A 26,945-nucleotide genomic window follows, 5' to 3' on the forward strand; every position below is an offset into this window, starting at 1 on the left:
GGCGGAGAAAGCACACCTCCCTGCCCTTCCATGCACCTACATGGAAAGCCGAAGGCAGGGAGAGCAGCAGCAAACACCCTCCCTTGCAACAGAACAGAGCAGCATCAATGACAAACAGAAATTACATTGATAAGTCAGACACAGCATTAAAAAGGAGGAGCTGGAGTGGAGGCGGCTTGCAGAGGAAGCAGCAACAGTAGGCAGGCCGGAGCAGTTTAAATAGGGCGCCCTGAATGAGATTCGCCAGTTGGTTGCACAGGAAGGAATCATGTGATCTATCAGCTGCTCCATCAATTGATTGGCTGTTTCAGATCTGCTCATGTAGCTGGGATGTGAGCTGAGCTGGACAAAGTTTAGCTGATTCAAAACACACCCAAAACACACATTAAACATGGCTTAATAGCGACAATTTCAAATACAAGTACACAAATCAGCTTCACTATAACTCGCAGCATTCACAGACAAACATTTGTCTTTATCTGGACACATTTTCCCCATAAATACAAAATGCTAATGTTATAAGCACAAGCCTAGGGCATTTTACATTGTATAAATTAGCCTAGCGGCTGGTGAACTTTGCCTCTTCTCATATAAAACCAGGGACAACAGCAGCATTTAACAAAGGTAACGTTACACAATTCCACTCCAATTTAACTCACAAGGTTCACCGACAAATCAACTGTCTTATACTAAACACGTTTTCCAAACAAAGATAACATCCTAACGTTATTAGCACAAGCCTATGGCATTTAACATTGTATAAATTAGCCTAGCGGTCAGCAAATTTTTCCGTATACATGTGTTCCTCATTTTGTATGCCAGTCTTACAGAAACACACACATTGTTCTGGTGGTGTACAGCTCCACCTCCCCATTTCCATTTGCAGTCTGTGAGCTGACAACTGGAGCCAGAAAACAAACAATCACACAAGCTCAGTTGGCAAAGACAAAAGAATATTAGTTACCTAGATAAGTAATAAACATGGACTCATAACCTCACAGTAAACTCATCTTATTCAACCTCTTTTGTGAAGTACTACTCAAGTTCTTTACAGCATTCATCGTTTTACTAGGAGAGAATCAACTGCAGTCTGTTGTCATCTTCCATCCTTTGACACATGGGCGACCTCTAAAGAAAATACAATCTCCAAAACACGCCTCGAACACATAACACGATTCAGCACCAAGCAAATGTTGACTTAAGGCTCCACACAGCCCCTGCTAGCGCTGTCCGGGAGCTGCATTGAGTCTTGAATAATAAAAACACCGTCTCCACACACACACACACACACACACTCTCACACTCACACAGAGGATATATGTACACATTGATCTTAACCAGCTTAAGGTGGAAGTAATCCTCCAGCCTTTCCCACAGATTGATTCTCCTCTGTTGATTCCCCCTCTTGTCGCCGTTTGCTCTCGCTTGATATTTTGACTAGGTTAGCAATCATTGACAGGGCTGTTTCTCATACACAGAGAGCAGATTGTATAGTAAAAGCGATGCAGTCAGGGTCGTTGTATAGGTTGCTCTATCCATTTCTGTGTCATCAGGTGACTGAGGTGAATGAAATATGAGATAGATACTCCAGTAGCAGCACGGAGACGTTTCAATCTAAGCAGGAAAGTCTTAAAGTCCTCAGATTCATAACAAGGCCCTGTTTATTCAAGTGTGTGTAGTGCAGCGTTGTGTCCTGTGCACAACCGTATGGCACTTAGAGGTGCCGGCAGAGTGCAGGAAAACAATGTCTATAAAAACGGTAGATTTACCACATACTTAATCACTTTAAGAGCAACATGTTTCAGTTGTTTATCTTTTTAAAATTTCATGGTACAAGAAAAAGCATTCAGAGCAAATGGCAGAGTTTGCAGCGCTGTTTTGTCAGGTTCACTCATATTTACGTTGAGGCAAATGTGTTTCACTTTATGAAATACCCACTCCAGGCTATTATATTCATATGCTGCAGTAATTACTTCTCTCTGTCTGTGTCTAGAAAGCCTTAACAGTATGGTAATGTGTTTAGGTACAATAAACAGCAAGTCTCTGACAATCCTTGTATTTGCTGGTATTAATACACAGTGAAGCGTTGTTATAAATTTCCCAACATAGTTTTGAATAACAGGTTTTATTTTAGAGTAAGAAAGAGTATTAGTATTCATTGCACCCTGGGTAACTAGCAGCTTGTTCCAGCTGTGTCCCCTTCACACCACTACAGTCTGCTCTCAGGTTGGAGGATCCAGTGAAATGTAAAATACATATCCCAGTTTTAATCCTGTGTCTCTGTGTTAACTGTTCATTTATGACGAATGAATGCCAAAAAGTCAGTATGACTATTTTTTCATCAAAATCCTTGTCTTTTCTTCTCCTGTAAAAAATGGTTTCACGTGTTTCAAGTGTGACTCATCCTGCACTCAGGGGCTTTTACAAGAGCTCATCCGATCAAATGAGACTTTGGGCGACTTGCTAGCCACACTGGTCATATAAAACCACACTTCATCATTTGTGGGCTGTAGCAGCTAACAGAGCAATATGGAGAGAGATGTGTTGTTCTAGTTCATTCATCCCTTCCTCATCCTCCTCCTAAGCTTACAACAGCAGTGAGTTCCAGTGGCGGCTGCTGGTCTTTCAAGGAGGGGAAGCTCATTTTCTGCCTACATCATAAAATGTGTCTGTTTATTTATACGTAAATTCTACCCTCCGTTCCTTTTCAAGAAAATGATCTGTGACCCTGTCGTACCAGCTAGGCGTCTTTTCCAGGGGCTTGACCAGTGTCCTCTCAATGGCCAGCAGAGCTAGGCTGCTTAGATGGTTTCATCAAGAGGCATGGCCAACAGTACATTTTATTTGTCACAGCACTTCCAGTCAGCCAGCTTACTTTGTCATACCAGGATAGCTGAAAAGACCTGTTACTTTTCCCCACCCTTTGCACCAAATCAATCTGAGGTGTTGATCTGCCCTGCTGTTTAACTTTTCTCCTCGTAAGGAAGACTATCAAATGGCTTCGCCAAAATCCGGTCAACAATATTCAAATTGTCTGCCATTATGTGCAGCTTGCTAGCTTGCTCGCTAGCTGGGGCTGCTGCGCGAGGCTAGTGTGACCGCCTGTGAGTGCTTTGGGACGGTGGGGGGGCTCACAGCAGCACCCGCTGCTCGTTGGGAACAGTAACTGCAGAGCGACAGAAGTCAGTCTCCAAACATGACTACAGTCTCCAATAACACCAGAAAAAGATGCTAGATTTGTCGCTAGTCGTTTTTAACAAAGAAAAAGTCACTAAGAGGATTGGAAAAGTCTCCAGATCAACTCGGAACAATGGAATGAAACTTGAAAAATGCTCCGATGGTGGTTTATATTTCAAGATCGCTGATTCGCTCATTTCACTGACAATCAAAAAGGGATTCAGCCTCAGACAGATCATCCAATCATAATGCAGAAGCCCAGCGTCCAGGCCAGCCGAGGCCAGCCCAATGCCCAATAGACCCCGAGCATCCGATGGGCAGGACAAAACCGAGCATTTATCCAATGACTGTCTAGTTTCGCTGCAGTGAAACAACCCACTCTATGCTTCCCCATTGAAGTCTTTGGACGCTGAGCTTCCACTGTTTAATGCACTGTGACGCTACGGGAATGAATGAGAAGAAAGTCGCGTCAGTGACCTGTGATAAGTAGCTGATTCTGAACAAAAGTTGAATGCGTTCTAGCGCATATTTAGTCAATGAAATGTAAACACAACAGTACATATTTGACCACTTATTTTTTGACATTTTAGGGGAAGCTGAGCTTCCCTTGCAGTCTTAGAGCAATCGCCACTGGTGTGTTCAGCCCCAGTGTCGTAACATATTTATTTCAACAGAAATGGTGGACACATTGAACACCCTGTTGTGTTAAGGTATGTGTCTACAGGGGCATTTTTGAATACCAGCAGTCGTGTCGCTTCCCAGAATTGGGCGTTTATTAGGCGTGCCACTATGCAGTGTCATGGACGTTTTCACTTGTGGGCTTTCTGGTCCCAGATTTCAAATTAGACCAACATGACTGCTTGTTTCTTTCTTCCTTTCTCTTATATTTTAAAAATAGCTCAGCGAAACATGTTTCTGAAAACAGGTTTCCAGAGGCGATGCTGGAGCAGCGTTAATTTTGACAGCTATGTTAGAGTAAGTCTCAGTCTTCAGGCAAAAATGCTTTTTAGTTTTAGTCACATTTTAGTCATTTTTATCCTTCATAGTTTTAGTCTACTTTTCATCGACGAAAATTCATGACATCTTTTAGTCATTATGTTTTCTAAGTTTTTTTTTTAATCTTTAAACTAATCCAGTTGGGCTAATTCATGTGTCAGAAATTAGAATCAAGGTTGACAGGTTGACAGGTTGTATAAGAATTTCATTTAGACAATTTGTCTCTACAACTACAAATAAATTTTGAACACTTACAAACTGTAATTTCTCCAGCAGTGTTTGACAGGTTTACGTGGTGATATATGAGCACACTCTTACTGATCATCATTTGAGAAGCTCGACATCTCTTCAACACCACAAATAACTAATCTGAGACAGCTATGGTTTGTAGCCAGGTTCATTGTAAACTCTGACTTATCCATCTCACTGTTAAGAAGCAGAAAAATAACTAAAGCCTGAATTATTTTTTTTTTACCTGCAACATGTTAGTCTGGAGGTTTAAAGTCATGTCTCACAGAGTTGATGATTGAAACCAAATTTTTATCTCTGCCAGTGAAAACTGATCTGAGTTCAGACTGTTTAATCACAGCACAGCTACACTCACAGATAACTGAGCCTCCTACCTGCCTGTCAAACAGTCATCAACCCGTAAACCCTCTAAAGGTAGTCCAGATTTGGGTGCAGTCCTGCGGAGATCAGCTGTGAAGTCCGGCGGTGGTTGCTTGCTCCGCTGCCATTCAGTGTCTAACAAGCGGAGCTAACTGCTAACAGCCACCGCTGTAACTACCAAACTCTACAAATCCATTCAACAGCTCCACCATCCACAGTCACACACACGTCTCAATATTTACTGCTGAGTTACAGCTCACAACTCGCACCAATGACTGAAGCTGCTCCGGTGTGAGTGTTTTTGCTGGCTAGTCAAACATCCTCAATTTACTGGAGTTTACCAGCCTGTTGCTCACGTGGCATTTGAAGAAAATTACAAGAATGGTTGTTCTCGGCTTTCAATGTCTGATAGTCCACCACTAACGTTTTCGTCACATTTTGTGTCGTCAACTAAAATGAAACAGATTTCGCCTTAGTTTTTATTATCAAGATTTATTTTAGCTTGTCATTGTCTTGTTTTCGTGGTAGAAAGAAGGTCATTGACAAAAAAAATTTGTCATAGTTTTCGTCAACGAAATTAACACTGTGCTAGACGTCCCTGATTTGCATAAAGTAGCCTCGACCTTAACTTCATGCAATTGAGGATTGGCCAACGTGATACTTCATATCTCAAAGGCCAATGCACTGCGACCAGAATACATTAAACAGCTGCTTACATAGACAATGAATGGGATGTGGTAATATGACGGATTTTGTGAACACATACCATTACGCAACCACATTTTTAACATGGTGGTGTTTATATACACCTTACTGCTGATTGGGAAACATCTCTGACACACCCGCCAAATGACCCATGTGGGGCCTTTTCAGATTAAATATGCCTCAAATGGGGCATGTTCAATCTGAAAGGGAGGTGTATGTGGAGCCAGTAGTCCTCTGTAGCTCCATGCTACCCTAAACTCTATTTTAAGAGGTCCAATCAAATGCCAACTATTTTGTTTAAATCTCTCTTGTAACTGTACGCCGCTAAAAATTTCCACTCACTGGGAAATATGTCACAGAGGATGAAGAAGCTCTAATTTCCATTTTACTGGGACTTTAAGAAAATAAACCACAATGTATTCTGCAGGTATTCCCCAGAAGTTGCGTATAAGCTAGGACCTTGCTTTGATTTGACATTATCAAAGGACTCAAAGTGAAATACATCTGACAAGGTATCTGATATCAAAGAGATTTCAGCTCTATTCCTTTTTGACCAAGCTCTCCAAGTGCCATTTTATTGGCAGCCTTTCAGACAGACATGGGCCAGCTTCTCTTTAAAGGTATACAACAGATTTAGCAATTACTCCTTGTTCATTGGCCGTATTTTGCAGTAGCATTTTGTTTATTAACAGATGCTGTGGTAAGTAAAAGCTGTGCATCAAATTACTTTTTTTTTAGGGAAACTATAATGAAAAAAGAAATTGTATTTTGTAGTATTAGGTTATGCTGTTTCCCTTAAAAGCCAATACTCTAATAAAACCTACAGTTCTTGTTTAATCTCTTACATTTAGATTATTAATATTTACTGTAGGGCAGTCTGTGGTAACTCTGGCAATATGCAAGCTCAATGCATGTCTACTAGAAGTGCTTGTTTTTGCCCTGGACAGGCTCAGACTGTTATAAGTGTCTAAGCAGATTATGAAAAGGATCCCTACAGAGATATATGTTTTTGTTACAGAGCAAAATCTTTTTTATTAAGTACAAAAAGCCCTGAACTATCAGCAAAGCCACAAGACTCAATTAAAATAAACCGAGCCCTTCCCTTTAAAGCTATTCTGAAAATAATAATGTAAGCAGAGTTTAGGTAACAGGAAAGAGTACACATCATCTTTCATCAACAGTTAGCTTTTTTCATTATTGTACGAGTAAAGGTGCTGGATATTGTGCAGGCATTCATATTTTATGATTGCTTCATAAATTTGTCATTTCCCCCCCATCAGATAAAAAAATGTAAACGGGTGCAGTTTGAAAAGCTTGATATATCAGATCAAGTAATGGTTACAAGCCCAAATTAATTTGCTCAAATATTCTCCATTATTTTTCCCGTCAGTTCCATTATAATTGTAAAAACCTGTCCATGTGCCCAGTGTTGACAAGTCATTTCAAATTCCTCTCCCTGAAATGTTATGATATAGGATTTGGCATCACAGACTCATTTCACAGACAAAGACTAAATGAGAAGGCCTCGAAGCATTTCAAAACTTGATGGACACAAATTATGCAGCCCTCCTAACTCCCTTTGTGTTCCTTAATTGGAATTATAATGGAGGTTTTCCTTTACGAGCAGAGGCATTTTCTTAAAGTGGGACTTTACAGTTATTCAAAATGGATATTAGCAAAAACACTCACCTTAATGCTTCCCTTCAGAGCTCCCTGTGTTTATTAATGGAGAATGAATACATTAAGTAAATTTCCTCTCTCCTTGAAACCACAGGCTCGCATGAGCTTTGGTTGAAAAATATGTAGCTCTGCTTTTACAGTAGATTGTAACGGCTGTTAGGAAACAGCTCCTCTCCATAGACCTTTAGTACCTCACTAATTTTAGCTTAAAGCCTTGTTGACATAAAGTCAGAAGCTCACACACAACGTCCGAGCTTCTTTTCTCAGCACAAGACTTTTTAAAGATTGCTCTGTGGCATTTGGCTTCAGCGAGGAGTACAGACGAGATAGGAAAACCAATTTAAAACTTCTGTGTTGTTTGGACTACATCATACAAAGTGTTTTCAATGTTTATCTTTTCTCATAATTCAACATTGTGTGGTAATATGAAAGTATCATTTTATTGTAATACAGAGTTATATTGTGTTATGTTATTAACAACACTAGGAGTCTACAGCCATACTAATGGCTCTGTGAGACTGTACTAATGATTGATTATATTGATGGACAACCTACATCGATACCACATCTCCACTTCCTCCCACTGTATAAAAATGAAGCCAAAATTTCAGTTGCTGCCATCTTGCACTGAAGATGTCATTTCGAGCCAGAGTCTGCACAGTAGTGATCGCCTCAATATCGAGATCCCGCTTATGACCTTTCATGAGCAGCGCCACTGATTGCAGGCACACCAATGGCGCACACAGTTGTTAATTGTGATGTTAAACCCTCTTTTAATAGCATCAAATAACTTGTTATAACCAAATTTATCACAAAAATGAAGACTTGAACATATGTCAGTGTGATGAGAACTACCTCATATGACAAAAACATTTTGGGGAAAAACATATTTCATGAGTGCTGATAAGTGCCATGTCCTATCAGCTAAAGCGGTATTCACACTTCTGTGTCAAATCAGCACTGTACAGCGTAGGCTCTGCGTCGATGTAGAGCTTATATCATACCCTACGCCATAGCCTGACAGGCACTTCCCCAGAAATATAACTTCACGACACAGACCTCTTGTCTATTTTTGTAAGCTGAAACCATTTCCCTCAGTGGAAACGAAGCTTTTATTTACTTTAATTTCACAGATAAGAAACAATAAATTGTGAAGACAGTAAAGCCTCCACAAAAATAGCATTTTAGTCTTGTGTGTGATTTATCCTGGCTTCATATGAGCAGAGGAAACCTCTACGTGTTTAGACACTTGCTTTGTCGGTGAACCTTGTGAGTTGTAATGGAACAAAATTTTGCACCATAACCTTTGTTAAATGTTGCTGTTGTTCCTGGTTTCATATGAGTAGAGGAAAAGTCCACTAGCCGCTAGGCTAATTTATACAATGTAAAATGTCATAGGCTTGTGCTAAAAACATTAGCATGTTGTGTTTGTGGTGAAAATGTGTAAAGCAAAAAACAAGTGCTTTGTCTGTGAATGCTATGAGTTATAGTGAAGCTGATTAGTGTACTTGTGTTTGAAATTGTCTCTATTAAGCCATGTTTAATGTGTGTTTTGAATCAGCTAAACTTTACAGCATTTCACAGAAACCTCCGCCACCAACTAGTGTTTTGGAGGAGTAATTGCAGAGTGACACAGACACACCACCACACAAGTATAAATGCTCACAACGGCGTGGGCCATGTGCGTAGGCTACGATGTAGGATCTGCAAAGAGCTGACGCTCAAGTATAACTCCCACTCGACATGGAGGGGGGCAGGGTTAATGACCGATACTGCAAGGCAGCCACCAGGGGGCAATCAAGATGTTTTGGCTTCAATTCTGGAGAGCTGTCATGTCTTAAGCTTTATTGGCTGTACTTAAGCATGGTGACAGTTCAAGCTAGATGCTAATGTCAGTATGCTAACATGCTCACAATCACAATGCTAATTTGCTGATGTTAAGCAGGTGTAGTGTTAAACATGTCCACCATCTTAGTTTAACATGTTCGCATGCTAACATTTGATAAATAGTTTTAAACAGTTTTAAAAATCAGCTCAGGAGGAAGGTAATTTCAGTTAATAAAACATTAATAATGTGCGGACTGAAATTTTACCTGGTGATTGAAAGTTAAGGGACCACCATGATTAAATCTGGCAATGTAACCAATAGTTGCTGACATATCTAATCAGTCTGTCTTTCAAAGTGGTGAACCACTGAACCCACATATTAACATTGCCATCTCGAAAGCTAATCTGCTGGCATGGCTTAAAAATGGCAAAGAACTGTGGAGGTGTGTCGGATGTAATGCAACAGACACAAATTTGGGAATTTAACATGTAATCTTGCATATATGTCACGTCATAATTTATTTTGCTGAAAGATTATTTATATCTACTGGACTGCATTTAGTTGTACTACTGATGCAGCTGGTTATTTATCAGCAGACACAGGAAGAGGTACTACAAAATGCAACTTTTTTAATGGTGCTTAGTTGCTTTCAGTATGACTGAGTTGTGCAGAAAGGAAAGATAACTCACAGCATGAGTGGGATAAAAAAATCTCAAGACTGTGAGTTCAATAAATGCTTAGGCTCGCCAAGCCACTTGGATGCCTCCGACATAAAATGTTTTTCATTGTATTAATACAAATCCTGCTCAGCTAAGGAGAGCTGAGCACGGAGTACCAGAGGCCACTATCAGAATATTCATTTCCTTCCTTTCTAGATCTCCTACAAGGCTGTGAGCTCCTTTGACCCTGAGCTGGACCTCTCCAACCAGAGTGGGAAGGTAGTGAAGTTGGGCAACGAGACCACCCACATGTTCACAGGCCTCTACCCAGGCTCGACGTACTCCTTCACCCTGCGCGCTAGCACAGCCAAGGGCTACGGCCCCCCTATCATCACCCAGTTCACCACCAAGATTTCAGGTCAGCGGGGTCAAAGCAAAGCATGGCCAGTCTGTGTGCAGATGATGTCGTATAAGTAGTGTATTATTTACTGCTACTGCAGTTTTTTTATGATCAAATGTGTGAATGAAAAACTTAATGTTAATTCAACCAAAGTTAGATAACACTTGTCTCAGGAAGTAAATATTATCCATCTGGTTTCCAACACATTAAATGAACTGCATATATAATATATAAGCTCAAATGCTGTTTATTCTTTATCACTGAAGCAGCAAGGTGTTCTGTTAAATTAATTATTCACTGCTATTTGGTCCTGCAGTTACATCAGATTTAGCAGAATTGCCTAATTGGTCAAAGACAAATTGTGCCTTTAGTTTCCATAAACCATGGCCGGTCTCACTTAATGAAAACTGGGATTGATTCAGATAATTACCACGAGGCTAGTCGGCAATTTTTCTTACTTTATACATTTTATTTCATTGTGATACATGTGCACTACTTTGAAGACTTTTCTTCCAGCGAGATACTGTGAATACTTTTGTGACAGCAGCGAATGTTTCACTCCTCTGTTATTACCGCACTTAATGATTAAATTATGGTGCTGTAAAGGCAAAAGGCAGTAAGTGCTCTGTGTAAAAGTGAGAACATTGGCTTTGCTCTTTTTTTTTCTATTTACTGCCGAGCTGAATGAGTCATTATACAAGATGACTGGATGTTGACCAGAACTGAACTGTTCTGAACTTTGCTTTGCAATGTAGTGTGTAACTCCTTGTATTTGGTTTTCTCCTCAGCTCCTTCGATGCCGGCGTATGACCAGGAGACCTCTCTGAACCAAACAGACAGCACAGTCACTGTGCTGCTTAAACCTGCCCAGAGCAGAGGTGCACCTGTGAGGTAGGCTCTCACAATGAGAACTCACACACACAAACACACCGTGAGCACCGAGTAAAAACAACAAAACAGCATATTAAAACACCAGGAACCACCATCAGCAACAGAAAATTATCAAAGAGCTCGTGTTTATCAATACCCCACCGTGAAGGAGAGTTGCAAGGGAATTCAGTACCTTACTGTACGCATCTCATTTTCCAAGCTTTATTTGTTTGTGGATTTTGATCCTGTGAAAAAGAAGCACAGCCTTTGAAGATGAGAACAAAACCTGGTGCAGCCAAGGCTAGCTTCAGGATCTCTTTCCTCCACATGTCTTTCATGTATGAGGCTGCCCACCCCGAGCCACCACGGGCTTCTGGGGAGCGAAGGAACTCTGCCTGCTTGATGCTGCATTTGTTTGTCATTATTAGGGAAGCAGTGCAGCAAGACTGTGTAAGGTAAATGTCAAGCTGTTGGGCTAAAGTCATTATTGTGGTTTACCTAAGGCCACCATAGGCAGGAACACTGCTTTCTTGATCATCTTCTTGTTAGTCTGTGTTAGTTGTTGAGCTTATTCAACTACTAATGAATGCAGCATATTTAAAGTGGACCTGGTATGCTCATTTTCAGGTTCATACTTGTATTTTTGGTTTCTGCTAGAACATGTTTACATGCTTTAATCTTCAAAAAAACACTTATTTTTTCTCATACTGCCTGTGCTGGAAATTATGTATTCACCCTCTCTGTGTGACAGCCCATTTTAATGCCTGTTTCTTTAAGCCCCCCTCCTGAAAACACCCAGTTTGCTTTGACTGGTCATCATTTCCAGGTCCTCCACATCTCGGCTTCACTGCACTGTCATTCCAGCACCATGAAAAATCTCCAGTAAAAGATTCCAGACATGTTTCAGCAGGAGTATGATCCAAAATTGATCCGAAATTTACAGTTTTGATAACTAAGATTACATGTTTCTCCAAGGTTAGCATGTAGCTACATGTAGCAGTGTAGGCTACGTAATGAAAACAGCAGTGGCGTGCCTGGAGAAGGTGACCAGAAAAAGAACTTGTCACGATATGATGTCTTGTTGCGTAAGTAAGAAAAAAACCATTGGGAAGAAAATATTCAGAGCACTCTGAAGCCTGATTTTTTTTCCTTACAGAAACTAATTTTACATAGATTCATCCCATTATTTGAAACTTTGGCCATGTTCAATATTAACATTAATCACTGTAATATTACATGTATGACAGAAAAACAGGAAAAGCATAATTGGTCCTCTTTAAGTTTCTTTCCTTAGGTCTCATTTAGTAATATGTGTTATCAACGTAGACATAAAGGTCTAAGTAAGTTTTTATATCAAGAATAAGGTATAAGATAGAAGTACTTAAAGTCACTTTAAATTTAAACTATTCTATATTTTAAATGTATCTGTTTACACAGTTTGATTGTGTACAGCATTCAGTAAATCTTTACACATGAAGGAGTATTTTGAAATAAAAGAACATTTTGGTACTATAGGGTAATATACTTTCTTGACGAGACTCAGGTGAGAAGATTAATAACACACACTATCAGTCTGTTAAATATGAAGCTACGGCCAGGAGTCAATTAGCTTAGCTCAGGGTTGGAAGCCTTGGGACTCAGCTAGCTTTGCTCTGTCGAAAGGTTAAACAAAAATAAAAGTTGATAAGTTAGCTTTAGTTAAAATAGAGCATATTTCCCAAAATGACAAATCATTGTTTTTGATTGCTGCAATTTTTTGGTTGGCACAGAATAAGAAAAAAGCATTTGATTAGCAGTTGCCAGCTAAGGTGCTTCTGGCTTGGGTTGCCCAATCAAACAAAATCAACAGTGGGAAGCCAGTGAGGGATCATATCTGCATAGTGGCTCCTGTTGGTTGGTTTGGGTGGAATCTTGGGTCAAAATTGGGAATTTGTGTCTGTGACACTCTTAAACAATAGGGGTGTAAATCACAAGTGTCATCACAATATGATGTTATATCAGTTCTTTGGACATTGACAAGATATTTGCTGATATCACAAAGTCTGCCACAATGATTTAGATTCAATTCAGGGCCCAATCGTGCGATATCATTAAATATTAATATCCTCATTGTCTTTTTCTTGGCTGCTTGCCACCGTCTGCCTGGCACCAAGCAGCTAACACTGTTAGAATGTTTAGTAAGGAGGCGTGTTTAGAGGGAAACTGTGACACAGAGGTGCCATGAGAATTTCACACTAAAGTTGTACTATGAAGATGATTATATGCATTAATGATATTGGATCATTGATCACTGAATCATCACACCCCTACTGTAGAGTAACTTTGTGGCTGAAGGTAAATAGAGTCTGTCACGTTAATGTACAGTACAGGCCAAAAGTTTGGACACACCTTCTCATTCAATGCGTATTCTTTATTTTCATGACTATTTACATTGTAGATTCTCACTGAAGGCATCAAAACTATGAATGAACACATGTGGAGTTATGTACTTAACAAAAAAAGGTGAAATAACTGAAAACATGTTTTATATTCTAGTTTCTTCAAAATAGCCACCCTTTGCTCTGATTACTGCTTTGCACACTCTTGGCATTCTCTCCATGAGCTTCAAGAGGTAGTCACCTGAAATGGTTTCCACTTCACAGGTGTGCCTTATCAGGGTTAATTAGTGGAATTTCTTGCTTTATCAATGGGGTTGGGACCATCTGTTGTGTTGTGCAGAAGTCAGGTTAATACACAGCCGACAGCCCTATTGGACAACTGTTAAAATTCATATTATGGCAAGAACCAATCAGCTAACTAAAGAAAAACCAGTGGCCATCATTACTTTAAGAAATGAAGGTCAGTCAGTCCGGAAAATTGCAAAAACTTTAAATGTGTCCCCAAGTGGAGTCGCAAAAACCATCAAGCGCTACAACGAAACTGGCACACATGAGGACCGACCCAGGAAAGGAAGACCAAGAGTCACCTCTGCTTCTGAGGATAAGTTCATCCGAGTCACCAGCCTCAGAAATCGCAAGTTAACAGCAGCTCAGATCAGAGACCAGATGAATGCCACACAGAGTTCTAGCAGCAGACCCATCTCTAGAACAACTGTTAAGAGGAGACTGCGCCAATCAGGCCTTCATGGTCAAATAGCTGCTAGGAAACCACTGCTAAGAAGAGGCAACAAGCAGAAGAGATTTGTTTGGGCCAAGAAACACAAGGAATGGACATGAGACCAGTGGAAATCTGTGCTTTGGTCTGATGAGTCCAAATTTGAGATCTTTGGTTCCAACCGCCGTGTCTTTGTGAGACGCAGAAAAGGTGAACGGATGGATTCCACATGCCTGGTTCCCACTGTGAAGCATGGAGGAGGAGGTGTGATGGTGTGGGGGTGTTTTGCTGGTGACACTGTTGGGGATTTATTCAAAATTGAAGGCACACTGAACCAGCATGGCTACCACAGCATCCTGCAGCGACATGCCATTCAATCCGGTTTGCCTTTAGTTGGACGATCATTTATTTTTCAACAGGACAATGACCCCAAACACACCTCCAGGCTGTGTAAGGGCTATTTGACCAAGAAGGAGAGTGATGGAGTGCTGCGGCAGATGACCTGGCCTCCACAGTCACCGGACCTGAACCCAATCCAGATGGTTTGGGGTGAGCTGGACCGCAGAGTGAAGGAAAAGGGGCCAACAAGTGCTAAACACCTCTGGGAACTCCTTCAAGACTGTTGGAAAACCATTTCAGGTGACTACCTCTTGAAGCTCATGGAGAGAATGCCAAGAGTGTGCAAAGTAGTAATCAGAGCAAAGGGTGGCTATTTTGAAGAAACTAGAATATAAAACATGTTTTCAGTTATTTCACCTTTTTTTGTTAAGTACATAACTCCACATGTGTTCATTCATAGTTTTGATGCCTTCAGTGAGAATCTACAATGTAAATAGTCATGAAAATACAGAAAACACATTGAATGAGAAGGTGTGTCCAAACTTTTGGCCTGTACTGTATATCAAAGGATGGTAAGCTTTCCTACATCCTTCGGCCAATAGAAAGAGTTAGCAGTGTGTGGTTACTACCAATATTGAAGAAAAAGCCCCTCAAATATGGCACAACAGAGGTGCTTTCAGTCATCAGGCCACTAAGAGAGTGGGTTAACTCCTTCATATGAGGTGTGATAAACACTTGTGCTCCCTGTAAAACTCAATTTTACACTATCATCTCATCTGAGTCCTTTAAAGATTACAGCCTGGAGATCTTCAGTCAGGCTTGTCAGCTCACGTTTACCGTATGTGCAGCTGCCCAGATTAATGCCCCGGTGCCAAACGGAGAGGCCTGAGCAAGAAAGACAGAGCGATCGGTTTTTAATCTTCTCGCAGGTACAATTCAGAAGGCCTTACTCAGGCTGCCATTCTTTCAGTGGGCTAATTACAAACCCCTAATTATAATTAACAGAGTGTCGTGAATCGGAGTTTCCATTAATTAGCATGCTGGGCTGCTCTTTTGTTTACCGTTGGAAGGCACGCTCACCTCGCGACCAGATGAAAGAGATTTGTCTTTGGAGACGTAACCTTAAGTTTGATACCCACTTCAGTCTGTTTGAGACATAACTGTGCACTAACGCTTCACCGTAATCCTAAATGTGAGGATTGTCATCTAATCCCTTTTGGATGGGGATAAACTCAGTGACAGTGCCTGTTTATTATTAGGTAAAGAGAAAATAATGTGTTTTGATACAGACATTTAGTTTTAAGGATCATATATGTTTAATGAGTCTCTCAAGATAATTCATTAAAAGAATGTACCGCCATTCATCAGCAGAGTTCAGTACATGGCATAAGTACAACTCAGAACTAATTGTGGCATCCTTTGATCACAGCAGAGCCTCTCCGCGTCTGAACTTCGGGGGTTTTCAGGTACACATTTCTCTCCCCACTCTCTTAAATCTCGCAGGACATAAAGGCCAGTATACTGCCTTCATGTGTGCGCCTGATGTCTCAAAAATATGAATTGCAAAAGAAAGGAGGTGGTGCAGGGCAGCAAACAGGAGAGATTACGATGCAGGCCTAAGACGAGATACCGGCAGGCTTTTGAAGGGTGTTTTCCACCTCCACCTCAAGTGACACGCGATGCCTTTGAAAATTTAAGGTGACTATAAAGTAGCTTCCACCCACAGGAGTTGAGCGAGTTGGTCTGTTGGGATCTGCGGTCTGGCCAATAATGATAAATTTAGTCATCAAAAAATAACATCTCTAATCTCTTTTGGGTTGGAGGGCTGAGATGCATGACTAAGTGACATTTCTAAGTTGAGGCACATATAAAGAGATGTTTTCCAAATTGTTCTATGACCCGAGGTGCTGGAGAGAGTCCCTGAAGTCAGAAACTTGGAAACATAGCCGATGCAGTCAGTCTATTGAAGAGTTAGCATTTTGTCAACCCAGGACTTGAATTTCACACCATAGTTAGATTTAATTTCGTGCCAACGCTCATGTTGCAAGAGCACCCATCACTTTTCTAGAGTGGTGGGTAGCTCATTTTGAAATTGAACACTTTATGAAATCAGTTTTAAAGCCCATATGAAATAGGGATTTGACAGGGGAGAACACTGATCTGCAGCACTACAGAGCAGAGCAGCATGAAGCATGATTTGATAACGCAATCTTGCACACTGATTGAGTTTGGGAGGTAATAGAGCTCCAGACATTTGAGTTTGAAACAGCAGATGTTTTGCTGTAATACAGGAAGGGGGAACACACACTGCAAGATCACACGATAGCGCGGGTTCATGAAAAAATCAAGACATGACAGACGACAAACGTCCGTTTCACTTCAGCATCCTGCAGTCATGCTGAAAGTCAAATCATATTTTAGATAGATCTGGGCAGACGTTGTCACTGCTCAGGGAGGCAGTACATTTTTCATATTTGTGTAATTGCTAATCGGTATAACATTTCCAACTTGGATTTGGCTTCTAATCTCTGGGGACGACACGCGTAGCCGGGAACAATTTTTACCAGAGGGGACACTGTTCCTTTAAGAGGATTAGTGAACTGTCTATCAGTCATGTCGTGTTAAACTAATGTTTGCAATGGCCCATCGTCAGGGCTAGAATACGCCTCCTCACTCCGTAGCATCAAAATAAATGTTTACATGCTTCTGCAGAAATAAATGATTTGAGATGCTTCCCTTATCATTCACACCACTAAATCAGCCCTTCTCTCTTTTCCTGCCATAACCTTTGCCTTGAGCAAGCTCACACACACACACACACATACATAAAGAGAAAGAGCTTTAAAATATAGCAGTTGTAAGTAGCATATTGAGGAAACAGAGTTCCAGTGTAGTTTTCACCCTGTAGCATCAGATTATCTGTGCTCAACCATGGCCTGAAATCAGTTAAGTGATTCTCTACAGTCCTAAAATAAGCACTAACTTTCTTTGATCACGGCATAGCAAGCGCTAATAGCTGTGCCTAAACGTGACACAACTCAATGCTTTTTACGATTAAATGGCAAATGTAATCTATGGCACCTTCTAATTTGTTTGCTTTATAGCTCTATGGACACCAGGGAAATTTAAAGAGTAAGAAGACAGACTCGCTGAGGAAGGATGCTGGGTCAGGAGAAGTGTGTTACTTACAACCGCTCTTAAATCAGACATGTAGGCATACAGAGCCAACCGATTAGCATTAGCGAGGGAGAGACAGTGATTGAAATGCTCCCCATACCCCTTCCCTCATCTGCTCAAACAGCCTCAAGTTCTCCCCTATCAGCCCACATGAAAAATAAATCTGAGTTTCAGGTCACAATCCAGTCGATTCCAAGTCAATCCGCCATAATTGGTTGGCGTCACATGGCGGCAGAGCTGAAATCTATCGGGCAGCAAGGCTGGAGGAGGCCTAATTGGTGTCAGCTCAGGTTGCAACGCTACTGCAGGAATACAGGTCGGCCCCGCCGGCCCCTCTGGCAGACCACTTCTAACAGCTTATACCATTCTGCTCGTACAGCTCCTGCCTTCATTCCTCCTTCCTCTCCTTGTCTTTCCATCTTCTGCTCAGGGAGAGAAGTTGAGGATTTCAGCAGTTTTGGAATTAAGCACAATTACGCAGCTTTTACAGAGACGTGACGTGAGCTGCAGTTTTCCTGTCCTGAGGTTCTGCTTTTAATCTGTGATCTGTGTGCTTGTGAAGGTTTAGGTGGCTGTGAACAGAGCTAACATTTAGCTAATGCTGCTTATCACTAGCAACATTGCGGATTGGCTAAAGAGCATTGCTAATAGAATAGGTTTTACTGGGCATTTTCATGTAAACATAACATTGTTGGAAAGTACATTAACTCAAATACTGTACTTAAAGGTATTCAATGCAGGATTGTTGGTTACTGTTTCTATACACGCTCTCCTGCAAAAAGTTTAAAAAGTCAAAGTAAAAGCAAACCCAGATTTACTCTCATATGGTTGAGTTTTTTCAGCACTGTAACTGTTGGATTCCTACTGCTTATGGTCTGGCACCTGGTCGCTACCTTGTTATAAAATCTCAACTTCACCTGAGCACCATGGGAGCACACGCCTATACACACCCCTGGCACAGAAAAAAATCAGAAAATCCAGGCACAGGGCAGAGTCTCTACAGATAAATACACTGCCACACACTGAGTGGGTCATATGTGATGATTGAGAGGGATTACTTCTGCATGAGTCTATACATTGTTTTGTTTTAAGAAAAAATCTGCATATATACCCTTAAGTACAATTTTTAAGGTACTTGTACTTGGTAGTAGGGCTGTCCCTGACTAAGAATTTTCCTAGTCGACCAATAGTCGTCATTTAGGGCCATTAGTTGACTAGTCGCCCTCATGTTTCTGATATCAATGTAATTATTAAATAGTATATTTTGGGCGGGGCAACACAATGGTTTGAGTTGAAGGTGTGAGAAAGAATAGTATACGTCATGTTTGTAGTCGACCAATGAAGATGAGTTTACATATCACCTTGGGTTCATCCTTCACCTTCTCAAAATGATCCCACACTTTGGATTTCCTGCCCGACATGTTATTAACTAGCCTGTGTAATAACCACAGGTACCAGTCCTGGAAATTAGGGGTCGTATACATGCCGCATCTTTAACTGTCTGGAAACGCGAGGTCGGGCTCTGGGTGCTAGTCTTTTGCCTTTTTGTTGTACCAGCTTTCAGAAACACAGTGACTCAGCAACCAATGAAATCTTGCCGACTAATGACCTTTCTGGTCGACTAGCGTTTGGTCGCCCTGTACTCAGTAGCAGTATTAAGAAACCAGAATTAGTTCCACCTTTGCAACTACAGCATTAAAGCACAATTTACATAATTCTGCAAAAAATAATAATAATTTGATTCTCTAACACTGACAGGAGTTTTCCTGCATAACAAGAACTTTTTCTTAGACTCATGAAGTTCTTTTTGCCACTAATGCTTCTGTACTTTCACTTCAAGGTATACTATGCAGGAATTGTCTGCTACTGTTTTGTAAAAAGCATCTCCAGTGAAAGCCAACCCCAGCTTTGTCCACTTGCTGTTTCACTGTATTCACTATATTTGCATTTCTACAGCACTGCATGCACAACTTTTCAAGTCGCCTCTAGGATGCATGCTGCTTGTGGTTTGGCACCTGGTTGCTACCTTTTAAAATCCTCACCTCGCCAAGTGCTGGTGGGGGGTACATGAACATAAATGCCCCAAACACAAAAAAATAATAAGAATATAAGAAAATACAGGCAGAGGGCAGAATCTCTGCAGAAAAATACACTGCTAAACACTGATGATGAAGAGGGAGTACTATACATTGCTTTTTAGAAAAATCCTGCATAGTATATTTTTAACTAACATGCTGAATGCAGAATTTTAGTTGTAATGGTGTATTTTTACACTGTGATATGTGGTATTATCTCAATACTTCTTCCATCACTGAAGAATAATCATCAGTATCAATGTAAGTCATTTGCAATTCTCTGTTTGCCGTCACATCAAATAAAACATCAGCTATAAAGGATTTTTTGTTCTTGCTATCAAGCCGTGCTTGTTCATCTGTTGTTTGTTGTTTTTTGTTGCTCATTCATGTCATACTAAATCAGAAATATGACTAAATGACTCTGGTCTGTCAAAATGACTCATAATGTAAATTGTGAACTCAGCATGAGTTCGTGACAAGGTGTCAGCTGCTCAAAGGCACATTAACATGACAGCTGTAATTACAGAAAAAAAGGAATCACTGCATTTTCAAATGGCCAACATTAAACTCCAGTGAGTCGTTTACATATTAGAAGCAGTTGGGGTGGAAATAGTGTATTTTTCAAACGCAGAGGAAGGGTGCGTCTTGAAATATTTTATAGCTATACAGCACCGCAAGATGCTTTAAGTGAAGCCAGCAAAGTGGGTATTATTGTCGCTATCACTTACAAAGATGAACAAAACATTTTTATTAAATTGTAAATTTATTGTGAGCCAGTTTCTAGTTTCTTGTTGCAGTGAATATTCTGTGGAAGAGAGGCAGCGGTTCAGATTTCCACATTACAAGAGTTCTTACCCTTGGAGCCTCATAGCCTATGGCACTTGGTATTTTGCCTGAGGAAAGGCAGTACCATTCACACTGTGTCTATCATTAAGTCATGGCACAGCCACATCATTGTATCATAAGAAGCCACCCGGGGGGAAGCCAGCTTTTGTTTTTATTTCACTATCTGCAGATTGATTTGGAATATAAAATACCAATATGGGCAAGCTCTGAGTGAGTGTGCATGCAGTCTACTGCATAGCAAAGACAAAAACACTTATTGTGGCCATCAGTTTGAAGTTTTTCTGATTTCTTAAATAAAAGTATAGAGACAGGATATCTTTCTTTTGATATATCAAAAAAAAACAGTTATTGTTTATCCCTTAAACCTGACGGGTGCTGCACTATGATTGACAGCAGATACTCTATAGTCCCGTCATGGCTTACATCAGATCTACAGTGCTTCGGCTGGGCCTCCATACAGCCTCATCACTTATTTCTCTGCCGCTCTGCAGCTACTTAACAGGCTCCCATGTACCGACTGCACCTGCCCTTTGACCTCTGCTCTCAATAGGGGACAGTAATTAAAGGCTGATTTCTCCTGCAGACTCTCAGCAGGATTAAATATTTCATCACCTCCCAACCCGGCGCTAAATAGGAGAGCTCTGAGGAATTGGGACACACCCACCAAGAGCAAAGGGGGATTTTCTAATGACACTGCAAGCACCTTATGATAAACTATAGGGTTAAAGAGCACATGCTGTACACAGAAGGGGACACTTAATCATCCAGTACCAACCGCGGGGAACAATTGATCATCTCCGGGGCTGTTTGTTCTGGAACCATACAGCATAAGAGTACAGTCACTACAGTGCAGTTTTGTTTTTTTTTTGTTTTTTGTCAACTTGTTGTTCTAATAATGTAGGCTAAGGGGAAAGTGTTCAGGGTCACTGAAGATCTACTTCCTGCCAGGCCTTACTCATTGTCATCTTTATTTGACATGCTGCAATGAAATGAATAATTTGATAAATAAAGACTCTTCAGTGTGACTCAAGTGGTTGCTCACAAAATAGACTCATAAATTGGCAAACTATTTTAAGGAGGCTGACTCATGAAGAGAGAAATGTACAAGTGCATGCTTTATTGATGTGTTCATATTCAATTCTAATAAATCTGCTGTGATCAACACAGCTGGAAGGTGTTTCTTTGCACGAGGGAAGCTGGAGTACTTTAAACACTATTGATATTAGCTTGTAAAGGTGAGGGTCGGGCCACAAGATGACTTAAAGGTTTACAGGAAAGTTCTGTTTACATTTGTACCCCTTTACACCTGGCACTGACACTTGATCTGTATCTGGAGAAGGAAAAATCAGATCTCAGCCAAGTGATTACAATCTGTACAACGCAACTGTATTCTTAAGAAAAGAGCCGCCAACCAAGTTGAAAGGGCCTCCCAACTCTGCCTCTTCCTGCTGGCTTAAGCAAACCCAGCAAAAGCTACATGTAATATTCATTCATTCATTCATTCATTCATTCATTCACTTGCCATAACTGCTTATCCTGTTGGGGGTCGCGGGGGACTGGAGCCTATCCCAGCTGACATTAGGCGAGAGGCAGGGTACACCCTGGACAGGTCGCCAGATTATCACAGGGCTGACACATAGAGACAGACAACCATTCACACTCACATTCACACCTACGGACAATTTAGAGTCACCAGGTTTGAACCAGGAACCAGGAACCGTCTGGTGACACGGTGCTACAGTGGTTAGCATTTTCACCTCACAGCAAGAGGGTTCCTGGCTACATGTGTTAGCAGAAGCTAAGTTTTTCCTTGCAAAGAGGGATTTAAAAATGAATGTCCCTTGACCTTGGACTCCAGCTCCGCTTATTGAATTTGCATATTGAGATCTGATCACAGTGCAGGCAGAATCAAGATGAGAAAGCATAGTAATACCAGGTGTGCATGCATGGATCGGATGTCATTATCCAGATAATGTTTCAAGATACAGATCACATGTTAATACCAGGTGTCTCCGGGGCTTTTGTGTATCCTTGAGGTCTAACAAACAATTTCAAAATGCATTTGCTTCCTCATGAGTGCGATCACGCTTGCATGTGTGTCCTTATGTGTGTGTGCATGATACAAACAAAACAAGCACCTACTCTTCAAAAATTGCTACTAATGGTCAAAAACTCTAGACAGGGTAGCTTTGAAAACATCCGTTCATCATTGTGCAAATCATTCATTCAATATTCATTCTGTAATTTCATCCAATTATGAAAAAGAAATGTGCTAAAATCAGAAATCTGCTTTCCAAAGCACATCATAGTATTCATTCATTCATACATTTTTGTCTTGTATTCATTTATTGGGTAGTGTAACTTTGCTCCGTCTCCTGTAATAACAACTTGTTGTTTGCATGGCTCTTTTTGGAAATGGAACACTAGTCCCCAATCATGACTGGTTATTCTCCGTGGCAGCTGTAAACAGACTCTTTGTCACTCAGTGACTCAATAGATTTAACAGGTGGATGCGAGATGCATACTAACATGAAAGTCTATAAGACAGTCAGTTTCCCCCTCAAGCTAAGTGGCCGGCTCAGAGACAATGTCATCTCTGTCAGAAGCGCAGAGGGCTGCAGTTTTGATCTAGCTAAACACAAGGCTCAGATGGAGAGGAAATGGAAAGAGCCGTTAACCTTTTCAGTTGTTAAATAATGAAAATGCAAATAGGCCCTGTCCTGTTTCACTGCTTATTTATCCTGCACTGTATTTCTGAGTCTATCCTGTTCACTCAGATACACAAATGAATTTATTATGCAGTTATAATTTGGTCATTTGAAGGAGCTCTATATGATGAAGAGCTTTTTTAGCAAACACAAAACTATTTGCTTTGTAAAGATATAGTGGAATAATGGCACCCTGAGCAGAGAATGAAGTTGTACTACCCTGTCTATCCCACTGACAAGCAAATTGCCACCATTATGCGCTGCACTCATACACCTGTTACCCTGATACAGAACGGCGGCCATGCAGAAGCATAACGTTAACCCCCAGTCTTGCCGTTTATTAGCACTGTTCGCTCTGTTAGCACTGTTAGTTGTCAGCTGCCGGCTTCGTCACCTCCATGTTGAGAGCTGTGTGCAGACAACTTCTGTATCATACTCTCTGAATATCATATAGACTCTTTTACTCTTAGTAAACAGTACAATGTTTTTGGTGGGCGGGGCTTAGCTGGAGGCCAAACAGTTCTCCAGGGACATTAGCTAGCACTAGCTAGCAAGTTCTGTTGGCTTGTTTTAGACAATGGACGAAGATGATGCAAGTGGTGCATTAAGAAATACTCGATCCCAGTGCTGCAGCGTACTCTGGTACAAACTGGACCGTTGGGACATTCCAAGTGCTGTCTGAATGTACCGTTATTCAGAGCACCGCACTCTCAGAGTGACAGAGAACAGTCTAGCCCAGACGGAGCAGCAGAGCGCCGAGCGGAGTGAATGTCTCATTAACTTCACTGTTCGTTAATTCATGGAGAAATATAACGTTTGACCATTCTTTAACCAACAGGGCTCTTGTTTTAGTGTAGAGCGTCAGACTGAATTTACGCACGCACCATGTCAGATCACTCACTCTGCAGGACCGCGACTGTTACTTGTATGAAGGATTGCTGAGGGTGGGAAGGCCAGCTTTGTGGTTTAGTACTATGCCTGCCTTACAAATACGGACATTTAAACGGTTTCCTCTGTTTTGTTATGCTATTGAAGCTAACATTAGCTAATGCGCTAAAAGGTTAGCGTTATGGAGAAATCTAGGATTCCGCGTAATACCTCCCCAATTTCTGACATGATGGACATGATAACCCTTAGTACACATAACGTTATTCATCCTTACAACAGTAAATACCTTTTCCCTAACCTGATATGATGTGTGCGCTGCACATATGAGCATTTTTGATGATCACCTCCTTCCAGTCTTTTCATCTTATCACATTTAACCATAGTTGTCTTCTTTTTTTTTTTTTTCATCATATGCGATAAAATGTAAGTTTTGAGCCTTCTATTTTGGCATTTTAAGACTCCTGTGTAGCCTATAGCCCTGTGGTGGTGAATCATGTTTTGCCTCCAGCTAATAAATTGACGTCATCATGACGTCGGCCCTAAAAGGGTCTGTACAGCTCCTTTGAGAAAAGTTTTTTATGGCATGCAATGTATTGCAATTTCATGTCAGTACTTTTCATTAACTACTTTTCTTCTACTCTACTTTTAAATGCTTTTTTTTAACTTAGAAAAAGCACAACTTCTTTTTGTCTTGTGATATTATTGGTTAAAGTTTAACGCACTTACTCTTACTGTTACTGCATGACCTCATGTATAGCACCTAATCAATTGTAGCTTTAAGCTAGCAGCTTGTTTTCTAACTTGTAAACATCAAAATAAGTCACAGAAAGGTCTCAAAATGTTGTGCATTTACAGACAATAAAAGCTAATCTCAGCTTCAGTTGGCTTTAGTCACAAAGATGTGTTGAAAAGATAACTCTGCCAAGGAGCTTAATGTCTACACACAGTCTTTGTCTTATATTTGTAACATATTCTGAGATAAGTGCATTTAAATGATCATGCACTTTATTGTAGTACTTAGATTTAAAACTTTTAATGAGCAAATCTGAAATGACTGGATGAGGCATGGATTATCTCTCCAAAAATGTCTTCTGTTTCACATATAAATAAAGATTATTTCTTGGTGTACCCTGAGATTTGGAGCTTTGCAACATGCATTTCTGTGCCATTCATAAAGAGGCCATTTTTTACACTTTTCAAGGCTAACAGGCAAAATAAAAAAAATATGACTGCATTGCCAGCAGTGTTCTGCAAGCGCCTGGTTGGCCAGTTGGAGTCTGTAAATTCTGTTTGTGTCCTGTGTTTGCAGTGCGTACCAGGTGGTGGTGGAGGAGGAACGTCCACGCAGAGCACGAGGCACAGCAGAAATCCTGCGCTGCTACCCAGTTCCCATTCACTTCCAGAATGCCACGCTCCTGAACTCCCAGTACTACTTCACAGCGCAGTTCCCCGCCGGTGGCATTCACTCACCCCAGCCCTTCACTGTGGGGGACAACAAGACCTACAACGGCTACTGGAACGCTCCTCTGCTGCCTCAGAAAAGCTACAGCATCTACTACCAGGCTGTCAGCACAGCCAATGGGGTGGGTGTTTATCCAGTTTATATTCTATTCATGTAATGTCAGTTAAAGTTCTAAAAAAACTAAATCTACATGGTTTCCAAATGAGACATTTTGAAAAATCTGGCCAGTCATTTTGAGATACTTTCCTTAAGCAGTGTTAATTTTGACAGCTATTTAGTTTTAGTTGACGAAAATTTACATTTTACTCAACTTTTAATCATCATGTTTTCTATTTGTTTTTTTTTTTCATCTTTAAATTAGTCTAGTGAGGCTAATTTATGTATCAAAAATTACTTGTATGAAAATTTCTTTCTTTCTTTTCTTTCTTTCTTTCTGTAACTATAAATAATTTCTGCAAACTTACAAACTGTCATTTCTCCAGCAGTGTTTGACAGGTTTAAGGGGTGATTTATGAGCACACACTTACTGATCATCATTTGTAACGCTCAACATCTCTATATTTATGGTGTCAGAAACTTTGACACTTCACATAACTAATCTGACACAGCTAGGATTTGTACCCAGGGTCATTGTAAACTGTCTCACTGTTGAGAAGCAAAAAAATAACTTAATTAAAGCCTGAATTCTTTCTAAATATATATATATATATATATATATATATATATATATATATATATATATATATATATATATATACCACTCTGGGGTTGAGGTGAAAAAAATAACTGTGTTGTGACCTAAATAATATGCTGTTGCTATCTGCAGAAAGTATTAAAGCATGAAATCCCGTATTTTTAATGTACGAAAGCATCCTGTATCATAACTACATGTGTGCCGTTTGTAACAAACCAAACCGCGTGAAAATCAGTTAAAAATTCAGTGAGTTATTCTATTTTACTTGTGCATACAGCTCCTTCCTCAATAGAAGTGAATGCACTGTGGGGGCGAAGCGAGACCCATCCAAGATGGCGGCCGGCGAGGACGTCGGCTCTGATAGGGAGCGGCAGTCAATGCGGCATCTATGTATATATGTCTATGCACGAGCCAGTTCACAACGACTGATGCTTCTCCGGTGTGAGTGTTTTTGCTGGCTAGTGAAACATCCTGGTGCAGACTATTTACTGGAGTTTACCAGCCTGTCGCTTTGCCGCATTTGAAGATAAGAACAAGCACGGCTATTCTTGGCTTTTGATGTCTGATAGTTGACCACTAACATTTTTGTCACGTCTCGTCTTGTCAACAAAAATGAAACATAGACTTAGTCTTATTTTTTATTATCAAGATCTATTTTTAGCTCGACATCATCTGGTTTTCTTCATGGAAAAAAGGTTGTTGACGAAAAAATGTTGTCATAGTTTTTGTCAATGAAATT

General features: G+C 40.6%; 1 protein-coding gene across 7 annotated transcripts in view; it reads left to right on the plus strand.

Annotated features, from left to right (window-relative positions):
* Positions 1–26,945, plus strand: part of LOC117271944 (receptor-type tyrosine-protein phosphatase mu) — a 231,636-nt gene that overhangs the window by 119,141 nt on the left and 85,550 nt on the right. For all 7 annotated transcript variants that reach the window (XM_033650517.2, XM_078173094.1, XM_078173092.1 and 4 more), the window contains exons 10-12: positions 9,871–10,072; positions 10,843–10,945; positions 25,360–25,633. In XM_033650517.2, the coding sequence (XP_033506408.1) occupies positions 9,871–10,072; positions 10,843–10,945; positions 25,360–25,633 (579 nt within the window). The remainder of the gene's footprint in view (positions 1–9,870; positions 10,073–10,842; positions 10,946–25,359; positions 25,634–26,945) is intronic.

This window comes from Epinephelus lanceolatus, chromosome 12, assembly GCF_041903045.1.
Source record: "Epinephelus lanceolatus isolate andai-2023 chromosome 12, ASM4190304v1, whole genome shotgun sequence".
Taxonomy (NCBI): domain Eukaryota; kingdom Metazoa; phylum Chordata; class Actinopteri; order Perciformes; family Serranidae; genus Epinephelus; species Epinephelus lanceolatus.